Below are 21,452 nucleotides of genomic sequence, written 5' to 3'. Positions count from 1 at the left end.
TAGCCAAATAAAAGTTAGTTTGTCTGAAAGAAGACACTCGTGACTACAAAATGTGAGAATTTGACGTCTAGTGACAAAAGATCGTTGCCATGGTGACGAGTTGAAGTGACGTCACGCACCCACATTGCATTGAGATTGAATGAGAGAAGCACCCCTTCAACAAAAGCCTCTCGCGACTTAACGGTTGAAGATACAGATTCAAGAAAGGGCTCGTTAGAACGGCAAGGGTTTGGGGAACACGAGCATGTTCTCATTTTCTTAATCGGATAAAAAATGACCAAATGAGAGCAGGTTGAAAACTTATGATTTATCAGAAATGGAGAGAGGAAGGCGCCTGAAATTAACATGTACAAGACAGGCGAATTAGTCCGACTTCTCTTGCTTAAGGTGAAAATAAAGGTACTAAATGACACCTTAGCCAAATAAAAGTTAGTTTGTCTGAAAGAAGACACTCGTGACTACAAAATGTGAGAATTTGACGTCTAGTGACAAAAGATTGTGGCAGTGGTGACGAGTTGAAGTGAAATTTTTTGTAATACATTATTTGGTTCCCGGCACTGGATGGCTAATTAGCCAACAGAGTGTGTGAGAAAGCTAATTCAGCCACTGTCTTTGAACCCGAACAGGGGGGGGGGGCTTTCATTCCTTAAAAAAGATTTCGACACTGAGCTAAAGATGGGAAAAATTCCTACAAAATGAGCTAAAATTCGTATCGGTCGGATAACGTATGCGCGCGCAGCGTGTCTTGGAAAAAGGTGCTTGAAGTGTGATTTTTTTCCCATTCATTCCCAATGGGGAGTTAATTTGGGAGTTTTTTGGGAATAGCGTCGCCAAGGTAACTGGGAATTCTTAGAAAAATAATAGCGCAGCGAGTCAGATCGAGCCGCATCGTTTGATACCTCATTTGTGCCGGTGCGATGTACGGTACGGGCCGCATTTTAGCGGAAAAATCGCTGGAATAATATATAATAACTAGAAAAATTCCCGCGGAAATTTTGAATGGGACTGCTGACTCTTTGGTAATGAGCTGAACAGTTTAAAATTTAAACCACTGGAATCGCTCAAGAAATGTGGAAGTTAACCATAATCAACATCAACTAAAAGTATCTCACTGTCCCTGAACATGTATTTAAAAAAATGTAAATGAGCTGAACAGTTTAAAATTTAAATGACTGGAATCGGTCAAGAAATGTGGAAGTTAACCATAATCTAAAAATATGTCACTGTCACTTTAAGAGCACATACATTTTTGACTTGGAGCCGTCACGCGCCCCACATTGCATTGAGATCGCATGAGAGAAGCACCCCTTGTACAAAAGCCTCTCACGACTTAACGGTTGAAGATACAGATTCAAGAAATGGCTCGTTAGAACGGCAAGGGTTTGGGGAACACGAGCATGTTCTCATTTTCTTAATCGGATAAAAAATGACCAAATGAGAGCAGGTTGAAAACTTATGATTTATCAGAAATGGAGAGAGGAAGGCGCCTGAAATTAACATGTACAAGACAGGCGAATTAGTCCGACTTCTCTTGCTTAAGGTGAAAATAAAGGTACTAAATGACACCTTAGCCAAATAAAAGTTAGTTTGTCTGAAAGAAGACACTCGTGACTACAAAATGTGAGAATTTGACGTCTAGTGACAAAAGATCGTTGCCATGGTGACGAGTTGAAGTGACGTCACGCACCCACATTGCATTGAGATCGCATGAGAGAAGCACCCCTTGTACAAAAGCCTCTCACGACTTAACGGTTGAAGATACAGATTCAAGAAAGGGCTCGTTAGAACGGCAAGGGTTTGGGGAACACGAGCATGTTCTCCGAAATCCCTCATTGGCGCCGCTTCGCTACACCGTCGACACGCCACTCAACCCCCCCCCCCCCCACGTCGACGACAGACGAGACAAAAGCCTTACTGTATATTGTAGCAACGAGAGATGTACACAATTGAGATTTAGAGCCTACTCAAACTTTTCTTAGTTTTTTTTTACTGCACATTAAAACTTTAATGTAACATCTGCTAGCTCTTTGCTAGCGCTAGCAGGTGCAGCTAGCATGTAGGCTACCATCTCTAGCACTTAACTTTTCCAATCTTGTTAAAACAGCAACATAACGTTCAAACACATCAAATACGTTTCAATACATCGCCAGTATTAACGTGATGTAGTTTAGGATGGGGAAAACTTGCAAAATCACACTTATTTAGCATTATTCACCAGACTACAAACAATTGCCTTGCAACTTACCTCAGACGAGATGAAATGGGAGGAGTAGGTTCTCGAGAAACTTCTAATTGGTGTCATTAAAGCGTCTCTCATTGGCCACAGCACAGACAAGCAGAAAACGAACCAATCAGGGAAAAGAGAGAAGACTAGATCCAACTATCATCAAGATTGGTTGCATTCCATTGAGATTGTATGACAGACGCACCCCTGGAACAAAAGCCTCTCACGACTTAACTCTTCAAGATACAGATTCAAGAAATGGCTTGTTAGAACGGCAAGGGTTTGGGGAACACGAGCATGTTGTAATTTTTTTAATCGGATGAAAAATGACCAAATGAGAGCAGGTTGAAAATGTATGATTTATCCGAAATGAAGAGGAAAAAAACACCCAAATTAACATGGAAGAGATTGGCGAGAGAGTCCAATTTCTCTTCGCTTAAAGGGAAAATAAAGGCACTAAATGACACCTTAGCCAAATAAAAGTTAGTTTGTCTGAAAGAAGACACTCGTGACTACAAAATGTGAGAATTTGACGTCTAGTGACAAAAGATTGTGGCAGTGGTGACGAGTTGAAGTGAAATTTTTTCTAATACATTATTTGGTTCCCGGCACTGGATGGCTAATTAGCCAACAGAGTGTGTGAGAAAGCTAATTCAGCTACTGTCTTTGAACCCGAACAGGGGGGGGGGGCTTTCATTCCTTAAAAAAGATTTCGACACTGAGCTAAAGATGGGACAAATTCCTACAAAATGAGCTAAAATTCGTATCGGTCGGATAACGTATGCGCGCGCAGCGTGTCTTGGAAAAAGGTGCTTGAAGTGTGATTTTTTTCCCATTCATTCCCAATGGGGAGTTAATTTGGGAGTTTTTTGGGAATAGCGTCGCCAAGGTAACTGGGAATTCTTAGAAAAATAATAGCGCAGCGAGTCAGATCGAGCCGCATCGTTTGATACCTCATTTGTGCCGGTGCGATGTACGGTACGGGCCGCATTTTAGCGGAAAAATCGTGGAATAATATATAATAATAACAACAAGAAAAATAAACCACTGTCCTAGGTAGAACTAGAAAAATTCCCGCGGAAATTTTGAATGGGACTGCTGACTCTTTGGTAATGAGCTGAACAGTTTAAAATTTAAACCACTGGAATCGCTCAAGAAATGTGGAAGTTAACCATAATCAACATCAACTAAAAGTATCTCACTGTCCCTGAACATGTATTTAAAAAAATGTAAATGAGCTGAACAGTTTAAAATTTAAATGACTGGAATCGGTCAAGAAATGTGGAAGTTAACCATAATCTAAAAATATGTCACTGTCACTTTAAGAGCACATACATTTTTGACTTGGAGCCGTCACGCGCCCCACATTGCATTGAGATCGCATGAGAGAAGCACCCCTTGTACAAAAGCCTCTCACGACTTAACGGTTGAAGATACAGATTCAAGAAATGGCTCGTTAGAACGGCAAGGGTTTGGGGAACACGAGCATGTTCTCATTTTCTTAATCGGATAAAAAATGACCAAATGAGAGCAGGTTGAAAACTTATGATTTATCAGAAATGGAGAGAGGAAGGCGCCTGAAATTAACATGTACAAGACAGGCGAATTAGTCCGACTTCTCTTGCTTAAGGTGAAAATAAAGGTACTAAATGACACCTTAGCCAAATAAAAGTTAGTTTGTCTGAAAGAAGACACTCGTGACTACAAAATGTGAGAATTTGACGTCTAGTGACAAAAGATCGTTGCCATGGTGACGAGTTGAAGTGACGTCACGCACCCACATTGCATTGAGATCGCATGAGAGAAGCACCCCTTGTACAAAAGCCTCTCACGACTTAACGGTTGAAGATACAGATTCAAGAAAGGGCTCGTTAGAACGGCAAGGGTTTGGGGAACACGAGCATGTTCTCCGAAATCCCTCATTGGCGCCGCTTCGCTACACCGTCGACACGCCACTCAACCCCCCCCCCCCCCCACGTCGACGACAGACGAGACAAAAGCCTTACTGTATATTGTAGCAACGAGAGATGTACACAATTGAGATTTAGAGCCTACTCAAACTTTTCTTAGTTTTTTTTTACTGCACATTAAAACTTTAATGTAACATCTGCTAGCTCTTTGCTAGCGCTAGCAGGTGCAGCTAGCATGTAGGCTACCATCTCTAGCACTTAACTTTTCCAATCTTGTTAAAACAGCAACATAACGTTCAAACACATCAAATACGTTTCAATACATCGCCAGTATTAACGTGATGTAGTTTAGGATGGGGAAAACTTGCAAAATCACACTTATTTAGCATTATTCACCAGACTACAAACAATTGCCTTGCAACTTACCTCAGACGAGATGAAATGGGAGGAGTAGGTTCTCGAGAAACTTCTAATTGGTGTCATTAAAGCGTCTCTCATTGGCCACAGCACAGACAAGCAGAAAACGAACCAATCAGGGAAAAGAGAGAAGACTAGATCCAACTATCATCAAGATTGGTTGCATTCCATTGAGATTGTATGACAGACGCACCCCTGGAACAAAAGCCTCTCACGACTTAACTCTTCAAGATACAGATTCAAGAAATGGCTTGTTAGAACGGCAAGGGTTTGGGGAACACGAGCATGTTGTAATTTTTTTAATCGGATGAAAAATGACCAAATGAGAGCAGGTTGAAAATGTATGATTTATCCGAAATGAAGAGGAAAAAAACACCCAAATTAACATGGAAGAGATTGGCGAGAGAGTCCAATTTCTCTTCGCTTAAAGGGAAAATAAAGGTACTAAATGACACCTTAGCCAAATAAAAGTTAGTTTGTCTGAAAGAAGACACTCGTGACTACAAAATGTGAGAATTTGACGTCTAGTGACAAAAGATTGTGGCAGTGGTGACGAGTTGAAGTGAAATTTTTTCTAATACATTATTTGGTTCCCGGCACTGGATGGCTAATTAGCCAACAGAGTGTGTGAGAAAGCTAATTCAGCTACTGTCTTTGAACCCGAACAGGGGGGGGGGGCTTTCATTCCTTAAAAAAGATTTCGACACTGAGCTAAAGATGGGACAAATTCCTACAAAATGAGCTAAAATTCGTATCGGTCGGATAACGTATGCGCGCGCAGCGTGTCTTGGAAAAAGGTGCTTGAAGTGTGATTTTTTCCCATTCATTCCCAAAGGGGAGTTAATTTGGGAGTTTTTTGGGAATAGCGTCGCCAAGGTAACTGGGAATTCTTAGAAAAATAATAGCGCAGCGAGTCAGATCGAGCCGCATCGTTTGATACCTCATTTGTGCCGGTGCGATGTACGGTACGGGCCGCATTTTAGCGGAAAAATCGTGGAATAATATATAATAATAACAACAAGAAAAACTAGAAAAATTCCCGCGGAAATTTTGAATGGGACTGCTGACTCTTTGGTAATGAGCTGAACAGTTTAAAATTTAAACCACTGGAATCGCTCAAGAAATGTGGAAGTTAACCATAATCAACATCAACTAAAAGTATCTCACTGTCCCTGAACATGTATTTAAAAAAATGTAAATGAGCTGAACAGTTTAAAATTTAAATGACTGGAATCGGTCAAGAAATGTGGAAGTTAACCATAATCTAAAAATATGTCACTGTCACTTTAAGAGCACATACATTTTTGACTTGGAGCCGTCACGCGCCCCACATTGCATTGAGATCGCATGAGAGAAGCACCCCTTGTACAAAAGCCTCTCACGACTTAACGGTTGAAGATACAGATTCAAGAAATGGCTCGTTAGAACGGCAAGGGTTTGGGGAACACGAGCATGTTCTCATTTTCTTAATCGGATAAAAAATGACCAAATGAGAGCAGGTTGAAAACTTATGATTTATCAGAAATGGAGAGAGGAAGGCGCCTGAAATTAACATGTACAAGACAGGCGAATTAGTCCGACTTCTCTTGCTTAAGGTGAAAATAAAGGTACTAAATGACACCTTAGCCAAATAAAAGTTAGTTTGTCTGAAAGAAGACACTCGTGACTACAAAATGTGAGAATTTGACGTCTAGTGACAAAAGATCGTTGCCATGGTGACGAGTTGAAGTGACGTCACGCACCCACATTGCATTGAGATCGCATGAGAGAAGCACCCCTTGTACAAAAGCCTCTCACGACTTAACGGTTGAAGATACAGATTCAAGAAAGGGCTCGTTAGAACGGCAAGGGTTTGGGGAACACGAGCATGTTCTCCGAAATCCCTCATTGGCGCCGCTTCGCTACACCGTCGACACGCCACTCAACCCCCCCCCCCCCCCACGTCGACGACAGACGAGACAAAAGCCTTACTGTATATTGTAGCAACGAGAGATGTACACAATTGAGATTTAGAGCCTACTCAAACTTTTCTTAGTTTTTTTTTACTGCACATTAAAACTTTAATGTAACATCTGCTAGCTCTTTGCTAGCGCTAGCAGGTGCAGCTAGCATGTAGGCTACCATCTCTAGCACTTAACTTTTCCAATCTTGTTAAAACAGCAACATAACGTTCAAACACATCAAATACGTTTCAATACATCGCCAGTATTAACGTGATGTAGTTTAGGATGGGGAAAACTTGCAAAATCACACTTATTTAGCATTATTCACCAGACTACAAACAATTGCCTTGCAACTTACCTCAGACGAGATGAAATGGGAGGAGTAGGTTCTCGAGAAACTTCTAATTGGTGTCATTAAAGCGTCTCTCATTGGCCACAGCACAGACAAGCAGAAAACGAACCAATCAGGGAAAAGAGAGAAGACTAGATCCAACTATCATCAAGATTGGTTGCATTCCATTGAGATTGTATGACAGACGCACCCCTGGAACAAAAGCCTCTCACGACTTAACTCTTCAAGATACAGATTCAAGAAATGGCTTGTTAGAACGGCAAGGGTTTGGGGAACACGAGCATGTTGTAATTTTTTTAATCGGATGAAAAATGACCAAATGAGAGCAGGTTGAAAATGTATGATTTATCCGAAATGAAGAGGAAAAAAACACCCAAATTAACATGGAAGAGATTGGCGAGAGAGTCCAATTTCTCTTCGCTTAAAGGGAAAATAAAGGTACTAAATGACACCTTAGCCAAATAAAAGTTAGTTTGTCTGAAAGAAGACACTCGTGACTACAAAATGTGAGAATTTGACGTCTAGTGACAAAAGATTGTGGCAGTGGTGACGAGTTGAAGTGAAATTTTTTCTAATACATTATTTGGTTCCCGGCACTGGATGGCTAATTAGCCAACAGAGTGTGTGAGAAAGCTAATTCAGCTACTGTCTTTGAACCCGAACAGGGGGGGGGGGCTTTCATTCCTTAAAAAAGATTTCGACACTGAGCTAAAGATGGGACAAATTCCTACAAAATGAGCTAAAATTCGTATCGGTCGGATAACGTATGCGCGCGCAGCGTGTCTTGGAAAAAGGTGCTTGAAGTGTGATTTTTTTCCCATTCATTCCCAATGGGGAGTTAATTTGGGAGTTTTTTGGGAATAGCGTCGCCAAGGTAACTGGGAATTCTTAGAAAAATAATAGCGCAGCGAGTCAGATCGAGCCGCATCGTTTGATACCTCATTTGTGCCGGTGCGATGTACGGTACGGGCCGCATTTTAGCGGAAAAATCGTGGAATAATATATAATAATAACAACTAGAAAAATTCCCGCGGAAATTTTGAATGGGACTGCTGACTCTTTGGTAATGAGCTGAACAGTTTAAAATTTAAACCACTGGAATCGCTCAAGAAATGTGGAAGTTAACCATAATCAACATCAACTAAAAGTATCTCACTGTCCCTGAACATGTATTTAAAAAAATGTAAATGAGCTGAACAGTTTAAAATTTAAATGACTGGAATCGGTCAAGAAATGTGGAAGTTAACCATAATCTAAAAATATGTCACTGTCACTTTAAGAGCACATACATTTTTGACTTGGAGCCGTCACGCGCCCCACATTGCATTGAGATCGCATGAGAGAAGCACCCCTTGTACAAAAGCCTCTCACGACTTAACGGTTGAAGATACAGATTCAAGAAATGGCTCGTTAGAACGGCAAGGGTTTGGGGAACACGAGCATGTTCTCATTTTCTTAATCGGATAAAAAATGACCAAATGAGAGCAGGTTGAAAACTTATGATTTATCAGAAATGGAGAGAGGAAGGCGCCTGAAATTAACATGTACAAGACAGGCGAATTAGTCCGACTTCTCTTGCTTAAGGTGAAAATAAAGGTACTAAATGACACCTTAGCCAAATAAAAGTTAGTTTGTCTGAAAGAAGACACTCGTGACTACAAAATGTGAGAATTTGACGTCTAGTGACAAAAGATCGTTGCCATGGTGACGAGTTGAAGTGACGTCACGCACCCACATTGCATTGAGATCGCATGAGAGAAGCACCCCTTCAACAAAAGCCTCTCGCGACTTAACGGTTGAAGATACAGATTCAAGAAAGGGCTCGTTAGAACGGCAAGGGTTTGGGGAACACGAGCATGTTCTCATTTTTTTAATCGGATGAAAAATGACCAAATGAGAGCAGGTTGAAAACTTATGATTTATTCGAAATGAAGAGGAAGAAGTCGCCCAAATTAACATGGGAGAGATAGGCGAGAGAGTCCAACTTCTACTCGCTTAAAGGGAAAATAAAGGTACTAAATGACACCTTAACCAAATAAAAGTTAGTTTGTCTGAAAGAAGACACTCGTGACTACAAAATGTGAGAATTTGACGTCTAGTGACAAAAGATTGTGGCAGTGGTGACGAGTTGAAGTGAAATTTTTTCTAATACATTATTTGGTTCCCGGCACTGGATGGCTAATTAGCCAACAGAGTGTGTGAGAAAGCTAATTCAGCTACTGTCTTTGAACCCGAACAGGGGGGGGGGGCTTTCATTCCTTAAAAAAGATTTCGACACTGAGCTAAAGATGGGACAAATTCCTACAAAATGAGCTAAAATTCGTATCGGTCGGATAACGTATGCGCGCGCAGCGTGTCTTGGAAAAAGGTGCTTGAAGTGTGATTTTTTTCCCATTCATTCCCAATGGGGAGTTAATTTGGGAGTTTTTGGGGAATAGCGTCGCCAAGGTAACTGGGAATTCTTAGAAAAATAATAGCGCAGCGAGTCAGATCGAGCCGCATCGTTTGATACCTCATTTGTGCCGGTGCGATGTACGGTACGGGCCGCATTTTAGCGGAAAAATCGTGGAATAATATATAATAATAACAACAAAAATAAACCACTGTCCTAGGTAGAATAACAATATGTGCCTGCTTGCTTCGCAAAGCAGTCCCATAACAAGAAAAACTAGAAAAATTCCCGCGGAAATTTTGAATGGGACTGCTGACTCTTTGGTAATGAGCTGAACAGTTTAAAATTTAAACCACTGGAATCGCTCAAGAAATGTGGAAGTTAACCATAATCAACATCAACTAAAAGTATCTCACTGTCCCTGAACATGTATTTAAAAAAATGTAAATGAGCTGAACAGTTTAAAATTTAAATGACTGGAATCGGTCAAGAAATGTGGAAGTTAACCATAATCTAAAAATATGTCACTGTCACTTTAAGAGCACATACATTTTTGACTTGGAGCCGTCACGCGCCCCACATTGCATTGAGATCGCATGAGAGAAGCACCCCTTGTACAAAAGCCTCTCACGACTTAACGGTTGAAGATACAGATTCAAGAAATGGCTCGTTAGAACGGCAAGGGTTTGGGGAACACGAGCATGTTCTCATTTTCTTAATCGGATAAAAAATGACCAAATGAGAGCAGGTTGAAAACTTATGATTTATCAGAAATGGAGAGAGGAAGGCGCCTGAAATTAACATGTACAAGACAGGCGAATTAGTCCGACTTCTCTTGCTTAAGGTGAAAATAAAGGTACTAAATGACACCTTAGCCAAATAAAAGTTAGTTTGTCTGAAAGAAGACACTCGTGACTACAAAATGTGAGAATTTGACGTCTAGTGACAAAAGATCGTTGCCATGGTGACGAGTTGAAGTGACGTCACGCACCCACATTGCATTGAGATCGCATGAGAGAAGCACCCCTTGTACAAAAGCCTCTCACGACTTAACGGTTGAAGATACAGATTCAAGAAAGGGCTCGTTAGAACGGCAAGGGTTTGGGGAACACGAGCATGTTCTCCGAAATCCCTCATTGGCGCCGCTTCGCTACACCGTCGACACGCCACTCAACCCCCCCCCCCCCCCACGTCGACGACAGACGAGACAAAAGCCTTACTGTATATTGTAGCAACGAGAGATGTACACAATTGAGATTTAGAGCCTACTCAAACTTTTCTTAGTTTTTTTTTACTGCACATTAAAACTTTAATGTAACATCTGCTAGCTCTTTGCTAGCGCTAGCAGGTGCAGCTAGCATGTAGGCTACCATCTCTAGCACTTAACTTTTCCAATCTTGTTAAAACAGCAACATAACGTTCAAACACATCAAATACGTTTCAATACATCGCCAGTATTAACGTGATGTAGTTTAGGATGGGGAAAACTTGCAAAATCACACTTATTTAGCATTATTCACCAGACTACAAACAATTGCCTTGCAACTTACCTCAGACGAGATGAAATGGGAGGAGTAGGTTCTCGAGAAACTTCTAATTGGTGTCATTAAAGCGTCTCTCATTGGCCACAGCACAGACAAGCAGAAAACGAACCAATCAGGGAAAAGAGAGAAGACTAGATCCAACTATCATCAAGATTGGTTGCATTCCATTGAGATTGTATGACAGACGCACCCCTGGAACAAAAGCCTCTCACGACTTAACTCTTCAAGATACAGATTCAAGAAATGGCTTGTTAGAACGGCAAGGGTTTGGGGAACACGAGCATGTTGTAATTTTTTTAATCGGATGAAAAATGACCAAATGAGAGCAGGTTGAAAATGTATGATTTATCCGAAATGAAGAGGAAAAAAACACCCAAATTAACATGGAAGAGATTGGCGAGAGAGTCCAATTTCTCTTCGCTTAAAGGGAAAATAAAGGCACTAAATGACACCTTAGCCAAATAAAAGTTAGTTTGTCTGAAAGAAGACACTCGTGACTACAAAATGTGAGAATTTGACGTCTAGTGACAAAAGATTGTGGCAGTGGTGACGAGTTGAAGTGAAATTTTTTCTAATACATTATTTGGTTCCCGGCACTGGATGGCTAATTAGCCAACAGAGTGTGTGAGAAAGCTAATTCAGCTACTGTCTTTGAACCCGAACAGGGGGGGGGGGCTTTCATTCCTTAAAAAAGATTTCGACACTGAGCTAAAGATGGGACAAATTCCTACAAAATGAGCTAAAATTCGTATCGGTCGGATAACGTATGCGCGCGCAGCGTGTCTTGGAAAAAGGTGCTTGAAGTGTGATTTTTTTCCCATTCATTCCCAATGGGGAGTTAATTTGGGAGTTTTTTGGGAATAGCGTCGCCAAGGTAACTGGGAATTCTTAGAAAAATAATAGCGCAGCGAGTCAGATCGAGCCGCATCGTTTGATACCTCATTTGTGCCGGTGCGATGTACGGTACGGGCCGCATTTTAGCGGAAAAATCGTGGAATAATATATAATAATAACAACAAGAAAAATAAACCACTGTCCTAGGTAGAATAACAATATGTGCCTGCTTGCTTCGCAAAGCAGTCCCATAATAATAACAACAAGAAAAATAAACCACTGTCCTAGGTAGAATAACAATATGTGCCTGCTTGCTTCGCAAAGCAGTCCCATAATAATAACAACAAGAAAAATAAACCACTGTCCTAGGTAGAATAACAATATGTGCCTGCTTGCTTCGCAAAGCAGTCCCATAACTAGAAAAATTCCCGCGGAAATTTTGAGTGGGACTGCTGACTCTTTGGTAATGAGCTGAACAGTTTAAAATTTAAACCACTGGAATCGCTCAAGAAATGTGGAAGTTAACCATAATCAACATCAACTAAAAGTATCTTACTGTCCATAAAAAAATGTAAATGAGCTGAACAGTTTAAAATTTAAACCACTGGAATCGCTCAAGAAATGTGGAAGTTAACTATAATCAACATCAACTAAAAGTATCTTACTGTCTCTTTAAGAAACATGCACATTCACGCACGCACATTTGACTTGGAGCCGTCACGCGCCCCACATTCCATTGAGATCGCATGAGAGAAGCACCCCTTCAACAAAAGCCTCTCACGACTTAACGGTTGAAGATACAGATTCAAGAAATGGCTCGTTAGAACGGCAAGGGTTTGGGGAACACGAGCATGTTCTCATTTTCTTAATCGGATAAAAAATGACCAAATGAGAGCAGGTTGAAAACTTATGATTTATCAGAAATGGAGAGAGGAAGGCGCCTGAAATTAACATGTACAAGACAGGCGAATTAGTCCGACTTCTCTTGCTTAAGGTGAAAATAAAGGTACTAAATGACACCTTAGCCAAATAAAAGTTAGTTTGTCTGAAAGAAGACACTCGTGACTACAAAATGTGAGAATTTGACGTCTAGTGACAAAAGATTGTTGCCATGGTGACGAGTTGAAGTGACGTCACGCACCCACATTGCATTGAGATTGAATGAGAGACGCACACCTCAAAGAAGAGCCTCTCACGACTTAACGGTTGAAGATACAGATTCAAGAAATGGCTCGTTAGAACGGCAAGGGTTTGGGGAACACGAGCATGTTCTCATTTTTTTAATCGGATGAAAAATGACCAAATGAGAGCAGGTTGAAAACTTATGATTTATCAGAAATGAAGAGCGAAAGGCGCCTGAATTTAACATGGAAGAGATAGGCGAGTTCATCCGACTTGTCCTCGCATAAAGTGAAAATAAAGGTACTAAATGACACCTTAGCCAAATAAAAGTTAGTTTGTCTGAAAGAAGACACTCGTGACTACAAAATGTGAGAATTTGATGTCTAGTGAGCAAAGATTGTGGCCATGGTGATGAGTTGAAGTGAAACTTTTGGAAGTACATTTATTTGTTCCCGCCACTCTAAAGTTAATTGCTCCACTCTGGCACTTGCAATACACAACAATGGGAGAAGGCTATTTGTCTGCTGTTTGCTCACTGTCTTTGAACCCGCACAGAGGGGAGAGCTTACATTCCTTAAAAAAGATTTCGACACTGAGCTAAAGATGGGAAAAATTCCTACAAAATGAGCTAAAATTCGTATCGGTCGGATAACGTATGCGCGCGCAGCGTGTCTTGGAAAAAGGTGCTTGAAGTGTGATTTTTCCCCATTCATTCCCAATGGGGAGTTAATTTGGGAGTTTTTTGGGAATAGCGTCGCCAAGGTAACTGGGAATTCTTAGAAAAATAATAGCGCAGCGAGTCAGATCGAGCCGCATCGTTTGATACCTCATTTGTGCCGGTGCGATGTACGGTACGGGCCGCATTTTAGCGGAAAAATCGCTGGAATAATATATAATAATAATAATAACAACAAGAAAAATAAACCACTGTCCTAGGTAGAATAACAATATGTGCCTGCTTGCTTCGCAAAGCAGTCCCATAATAAACCACTGTCCTAGGTAGAATAACAATATGTGCCTGCTTGCTCTCGCACCTTGGGGTCGCCGGTCTGTTCTATCAGCGGGAGTCCCGTTGGGGGTGGTACCCACATGTCACGAAGTGTTCACCACTGTTGCCAGCCTGAGTGAATTGGGGTACAGTTTGGCAACACAGGACGGCTCAAGGCCTGTGGCCTGCAGGGACAGATCACTGCACATCAATGTGCTGGAGCTGCGGGCTGTGCATCTGGCCCTCATTCATTTTCTGCCCTTCATGACAGGGCACCATGTATGATCGGTATGGTATGATCGGACAACACTTCCACTGTGTATCACATCAATCATCAGGACGGGACAAGGTCCGCCCAGCTGCTACGGGCCTCACGGAGGCTTCTCAGATGGGCCGCCCACCGTCTTGCCAGCCTGCGGGCCATGCTTCTCTCGGGCATTGTCAACCAGTCGGCGGATTCCCTCTCCCGCCGTCGTCCACCTCAGAGGGATTGGTCCCGGAGGTGGTAAGCGCCATTTGGAGTCGCTTCGGAAATGCTCGTCTTCTGTTCAGCATACAATCCTGCAACTTGCACACCACTCCGTAAATAGCTTCCACCAGCGAACGAGTGGATGGAGCCCTGGCATTAAGACAGTTTCCCAGGTCTTCGTGACATTGCTGGTATTTGGCGTTCCGTGCTGTTTTAGCACCTCCACCTGGCGGTCGGGGGGGACGAAATAGAACGACAATTATGTATGTAAATACGGTTCTAGGAGTCCCGAATGACTGCCAGCATTGCTTGTCACTCAGAGGTTCTGAGAGACTCGGTTCCGGCTACAATCCCCTTTTATACAGGAGGACCACGTCAGCCGGAACCCTGGAAATGTCTTTTTATGAATTCTTTCTCGAGTAACGCATGCACGTGGGGGATTTCTGTGCTGTTTCATTCGGGACTCATAGAACCGTTGTTACATACGTAACTGTTGTTTTGAAGTGCTTTATAAATAAAATTGAGTTGAGTTGCTGCTGAGTATTCCCTCCCCATTAGAACAGCAATCATTATGTAACTAGTGAATATCCAATAAAAAGAGAGGGAACGGCGAAGTGTGTCCAGAACGGGTAGGAGCCTGTATTTTGTGCAAACTCTTTGTCCGTTCTCCTCGCGAGCAAAAATTATTTAAATCTCTTGTCTTACTTCTTATATTTGTTGTTTATTAAATGTTCTAGGTTGACTGAACCTAACATTCACACAAATACTTAGTGCTTATTTTAAAATTATATTTTAAGATGCATATGAATATGTTGTTCAAGATGAAATTGTGTGTGAGCACCTGGCCAGTAGTACATAAAAACTTTCTTTCCAAGCTTCTGCAAAGTGACCCATAATGGCTCGGATCCATTCCACCAAAGAGGCAATCTGCTGTCAGGATTGGTCCCAATCAGGAACTCCTTTCCAGAGGATTCATCCAACATGTGGTTTCCGGTCATCTGATGGACATCACAGTGACGACCTGTAAAAAAAACACACAACAAAAACAGTATTACTAACCCTAACCCTATCATCCACTTTCTAGAGCATTAGTCCTCATTGAGGACTTACTGATTCGTTTTGCAGGCGATCTGAATGACGGACCGGCAAAATTTACTAAAGTTTAAAGTTCAAAGGGTATGCATACTTTTTCCTAGGCACTGTGAGTAAAGCAATGCATGGAAATGGCACATGCTAGGTCAATTGTTCATTTTGGGTATGCACTGTGGACAAACTACAAAAACGGATGGTGGCTTGCAAATGGACAATGGGCTGTAGTTTTGCCACCACTACCCAGGACTGATAAAACAGTACTACACTGAGAGATAACCTATTGCAGTTACTTAAGACTTTAACAGTCGTTAATAACCCAGCATACACATTTTTTGACTAGCTGCATTTGTAAACGGCATTCAAATGTCAATAGTCAGTAAGCCAAAAGACGCCAAGAGAAACTGCTTCTCTAAATGTGCCTGTAATGTGAGTTCAGCCAGTTGTTTGTTTGAACAGGAAAAAAACACATACATCAGCAGATCAACAATGGAATACGCTTCACAGCTTGTATGCTACTGGCCTGGACATATTGTTGTTTTAGAGCTCACTATCGTGGGGAACTGCCATATACACACATTTTAAACTGGGGGGCTCCAACATTTTGACCAGCCATAGAATGCCATAGTTTAGAGGAAAAAAATACATTTTGTATACCAATCTTCACAAGGGATGTGCATGAGTCCCAGCTGACTAGAGGCGAGAGTTGGAGTACACCCTGGACTGGTCGCCATGCAATTATAGTATTCAGAAGCCATGAGACTATTTCAGAAGGTGATACAACATTCACCATCAACTTAGCTCATACCAAGCTTACAACTTTCCAACAATGCATCTTAGAGCATTTCTGATCCGCCTTGATTCATAAAAAAAAAAAAAAGAATCACTTGATTGAATATATAAATGCAAGTTAAAACATGTAATTAATTAATTAATTTAGATACACTTTCTAACTACATTGCTACTAGCTATAACTTTATCTTATGAGTGGAGTTCAAATAATAACGTTGTTAATTATATCAACTTAATTTAGCCTGTCATGTACACAAAAAATTCACTGTTGGTCAACCGAAATTGAAACAACATTCAAGTTGGCATAACCTAATAAACTTAGCTTGATAACAAGAGGTGGGAAATCCAGGTTCAAAAAGTAAAAACCCTGCCACAGTTTGGCTTTGGCCATTGATGCTAGTGTTGTAAATGGCAGGATTCTTACCATTTGCGTGTTCATGCCGTTGATTAATAAACATACATGAGATCAGTGAATTCAGGCATTTTCTTTACATTTTTTTTTCATTTTTTTTTTTTTCAGGAGAGCTCAGTATCGTTCATTCGATTTGACATCATCATTGCTCAACTTGTCAGAGTTGAGCAGAATACAAGCTGCTTTTCATAGAGCAGCAGGTTTAATCATTGGTGTTGATCAGAAACTACACTGAATTGACCATTTATTTTCAATTGACTCTGTCCCAAGGGAACCCCAGTTTTAAATTTGTATATATGTCCTTTAAAGGGGAAGTCAACCCAAAAACGTTTTCTTTTTTTTGACAATAATATGTTCTATGCGGCCCTATGGTTTCATTCTGGTTCATATTGTGTTAGTAGAATATGAGTTAAGCAGCAAAATCCAGCCATTTTTATCCATCTCAGGGGGCGGCCATTTTCTCACTTGCTGTCGACTAAACATGACATCCCACTTGCTCACGTCTCAGGTAACAACCAATCACAGCTCAGCTTTAGAAAACAGGTGAGCTGTGATTGGTCGTTGCCTGAGCCCTGAGCAACTGTGATGTTAGCAAGTGGCAAAATGGCTGCCCCCTGAGATGGAAAAAATGGCTGGATTTTGCTGCATAATTTATATTCCACAAATGTAAAATTTATCCGAATGCCATATTTAGACTAGTGAGGTCACATATAACATATTATTGTCAAGAAATGTTTAAGGTTGACTTATCTTTTAAAAGGCAGCAAAACCTAAACAACAAATGCTATTTAGGCCAAATAAACTTATCAGAACTACTTTTCATTGAATTTGAGATTATTTAATCTTTGACATAAAACCAGTGACCTTACTCTAGCAGATTGTAGCATTTAAACGAAGCTAAACTGGCATTGTGGCCAATAAATTAGTCAAAACATTCTGCTCTATTTTCAAGAAGGAATTTCCCCACTGTTGATTATTTTCTCTTTTCCTGACCATTCTGTGTTCATGTCTGTGTGTGTATAACATTACATACAACTAGAAAAATTCCCGTGGAAATTTTGAATGGGACTGCTGACTCTTTGGTAATGAGCTGAACAGTTTAAAATTTAAACGACTGGAATCGGTCAAGAAATGTGGAAGTTAACCATAATCTAAAAATATGTCACTGTCACTTTAAGAACTCATACCCATTTTTGACTTGGAGCAGTCACGCGCCCCACATTCCATTGAGATTGCATGAGAGAAGCACCCCTTCAACAAAAGCCTCTCGCGACTTAACGGTTGAAGACACAGATTCAAGAAATGACTCGTTAGAACGGCAAGGGTTTGGGGAACACGAGCATGTTCTCATTTTCTTAATCGGATAAAAAATGACCAAATGAGAGCAGGTTGAAAACTTATGATTTATCAGAAATGGAGAGAGGAAGGCGCCTGAAATTAACATGGCAGAGATAGGCGAGTTGGTCTGACTTGTCCGAGCTTAAAGGGAAAATAAAGGTACTAAATGACACCTTAGCCAAATGAAAGTTAGTTTGTCTGAAAGAAGACACTCGTGACTACAAAATGTGAGAATTTGACGTCTAGTGAGCAAAGATTGTGGCCATGGTGACGAGTTGAAGTGACGTCACGCACCCACATTGCATTGAGATTGAATGAGAGACGCACACCTCAAAGAAGAGCCTCCCACGACTTAACTCTTCAAGATACAGATTCAAGAAATGGCTCGTTAGAACGGCAAGGGTTTGGGGAACACGAGCATGTTCTCATTTTTTTTAATCGGATGAAAAATGACCAAATGAGAGCAGGTTGAAAACTTATGATTTATCAGAAATGAAGAGGAAAAAGTCGCCCAAATTAACATGGGAGAGATAGGCGAGAGAGTCCAACTTCTACTCGCTTAAAGGGAATACACATATACATATATATATATATATATATATATATATACATATATATATATATATATATATATATATATATATATATATATATATATATATATATATATATATAAAGATAAGCTTTTGATACAATGAATCACAATATATTATGATACTGGAATGATATGGAATCATGGAAAGGGTACTGGATTGGATGAGGAGTTAATTGACTGACAGGAGAAAGTTTGTAAAGCGAGGTGATTTGTACTCAACATTTATTGTGGTGTCCCCCAGGGGTCATTGCTGGGCCACAAATTATTTATTCTTTACATCAATCATTTATGTAAGGCATCACATTTGTTAAAATGTATTTTGTTTGCAGACAATGCCAATATTCTTTGTTCTGGCAGTAATTTACAACTCCTAATACTGTACGTGACATAAATATGGAATTGATGAAAGTAAAACAATGGTTTAATATGAATAAACTGACATTAAATTTAAGTAAAACTTAAATGATCGTATTTGGGAACGGTAACAAGGATATAAAATTACAGATCCATTTGGATGGGGTGACCATTGACAGAGTTAATGAAATCAAATTGTTGGGAGTGACAATTGATGAGAAAAAAAAACACAAGTCAAATATTTACATTCCAAAGCATAGCAGTATTAAATCAAGCAAAATAGGTTCCGGATCATGAGTTACTATTCTTACAGTTCAATAGTTTTTTCTGCATACAGTATAATTTATTGTGCTGAGGTTTAATAATTAATAATTACATCACGTCAATACACCACCAGATGTCGGTGATGTTTATGTTATGAATATATTTATATGTGCATGCGTGTGTAAATAAGAAAATAGTACCATAATATTAAATGAAGAGATACATAATAATTTAGCGTGTACCCAAAGCGGATTTCTAACTTCATATAGGCTGGCTGAGCTTTCTCCTGCTTGGCATTTAGCAATAAATAAAATAACCCTTAGTGAGGTCATAAAAATCCTCCAGGAGGTAGCTCCTCCTCCCTTCTCTTCGTTTCTAAATACAGTACTGGAGTTGCACTTTATAGAACATTTTAGATGCTTATTATACACTGGCCAGCTAATTTTTTACTATTTTTCCTTTAATAAGACATGCAAGGTAACATTTCAAGATTCATTCTTTGGCACTGATTCCTGATCTGCCCTTGTTGTTTCTCTAGCATAACGGGTTATGAATGAAGAATTAAGGGTTATGTTCAGCAAAAAAAAAAAACTGGTAAATTCCTTATGGGGCAAACTTTTACAAATCACATTTAAAAATGAAATAAGAATATCTCAAAAACATGATGTATTAGAAAAAAAAGTACAGGGAGTCGGAAAACATCAAGCCACCTGGGATTGAAATTTGCCGTTAACAAGTGTTTTGAGTTATTTTTATGATTTGTTTTGCCTGTTCTTTACAAAGTATCCAACTTCATATTTGAGTGAGTGAATAAATGTATGTCCCAACATTTCCGGGGAAAAAAATCTAAATAATTTTGGCTCAGGGTGCCCTTTTTGGTTTGGGCATCTGTCCAAAAAGACGATTCGTATGAGTAGCGCATACGTTCTGAATCTGAATCAGCATTTCTTTGGACGATCCGAAAATTGAGACGAATTACCTGTCATTAATGAGTAGTAGTTCGGGTATGATAAAGTTGGAAAGTCCGGCGTCATGTAGTCCACTTTCACCCCCCTGGACACAAGCTCCTTAAAGCCTGCCAGTGAGTTCAGGTCGTCCATGTAGTCATAGCGAAAACCATCGATCAGGAAAACGAGTAACGGATTGACCGCGACACACAGCTGCCCCGCTGCCACCAGTAGCAACACACACACCGACACGCAGGTGGAGGAGCCCATGATCAGGAGTTGAGTGGAGTGCTTGTTTCTCTCTCCTCGTCCTCAGATCAAATACCGTGTGGCAAGTGGCAACACAACACTTAAGTGTGGACAGCAAGCGGAAAGAACAGCGGGACCCATCCCACACGGTGGGCGCGGGGAGGGGACCACACCGGAAGTTAGGGTTTCAACCGTGGCCCAAAATAAGAGTGAGAAAGAAGATCCTACAGAGCCACGAGTCAGCGGCAATGTTTCATTTGTTTTTGTTTTTTTGGGGAGAGCTCAGTATTGATCATTTGACATGTCATCATCATTGTTCTCCCTTTTTCTTTTTGTACGTGTGTTTGTGCGTGTGTGTGTGTGTGTGTGTGCGTGCGTGCGTGCGTGTAAAAAAAAAAAAAGAATTCCCATACCGTTCACCTAAACCGAACACTTCAAAATCCAGCCAGAGTCGTGGGGCCGCCAGGAGACCCGAAGAGGGACCAAAGAAAAGAAAGAAAAGCGAAGCCCAGCACCGACCTGACACCACCCACCGGGCCACTAACCAGAGTCCTTCACCAACCCCAGAGACATCTAAATTCCAACAAATCAGGGAGACCTCAAGGGCCCAAAGGAGAAACTGAGGAAAGGTATAAAGGGCAGACGAAGCAGAGTGAGATCCACAGACACCAGCCTCCACCGAATCAATGACCTGAGGGAGAAACAAATTGTGTCTGAGTTTCGATAGATGCTGGTGTGGTGGATCTGGCATGCATGAAAATCTCCACCAAAGAGGGGAGCCGTCCGTTTGTTATTTTGTATTTTTGGAGCAAGGATGTATATGATATAAACATATTATCTGAGAAGAGATGGTGGAGATGTGTAATTCCTTTCTGCTCCCACACACCTAAATAAAACGATTGGTTGTTAATTCGAAAGTCGGGGTTATGCCATAGGGGAGAAAGCCCACAGGGCTCCACTTGGGCTTTTGTAATTTCTAATGCCTTCCACCAAGCAGTCAGGGTGGCGGAAATCATTGGGTTTTTAAAACAATTATGTCGCTTAATTGATGTTGTAATAAAGAGTAAATCTAGAAGTCTGAGGTTATTGCAATCCTTCTGTTCTAGTTCCAACCAACAGTTAGTATCTCTGTTGGGTTGCGCCCATAGAACGATATATTGTAGCTGGTTAGCTATATAGTAGTACATAAAATTTGGTGCCTCTAGACCACCTTTGGA

The 21,452-nt window shown here is 40.8% G+C and overlaps 1 protein-coding gene across 1 annotated transcript in view; it reads right to left on the bottom strand.

Moving 5' to 3' along the window:
* The window catches only part of enpp6 (ectonucleotide pyrophosphatase/phosphodiesterase 6), an 84,954-nt gene extending 64,631 nt beyond the window's left edge, over positions 1-20,323 (bottom strand). Inside the window, exons 1-2 of the mRNA XM_077577066.1 lie at positions 20,019-20,323; positions 15,037-15,216 (exon numbers count right to left, since the gene is read on the bottom strand). Coding sequence (XP_077433192.1) covers positions 15,037-15,216; positions 20,019-20,256 — 418 coding nt within the window. The 5' untranslated portion in view covers positions 20,257-20,323. The remainder of the gene's footprint in view (positions 1-15,036; positions 15,217-20,018) is intronic.
* Between the last annotated feature and the right edge of the window lie 1,129 nt (positions 20,324-21,452).

The sequence above is a fragment of the Vanacampus margaritifer genome, chromosome 10 (genome assembly GCF_051991255.1).
Source record: "Vanacampus margaritifer isolate UIUO_Vmar chromosome 10, RoL_Vmar_1.0, whole genome shotgun sequence".
Taxonomy (NCBI): domain Eukaryota; kingdom Metazoa; phylum Chordata; class Actinopteri; order Syngnathiformes; family Syngnathidae; genus Vanacampus; species Vanacampus margaritifer.
Note: the sequence above shows the minus strand (reverse complement) of the source record. Positions and strands in the feature narration are given on the sequence as shown.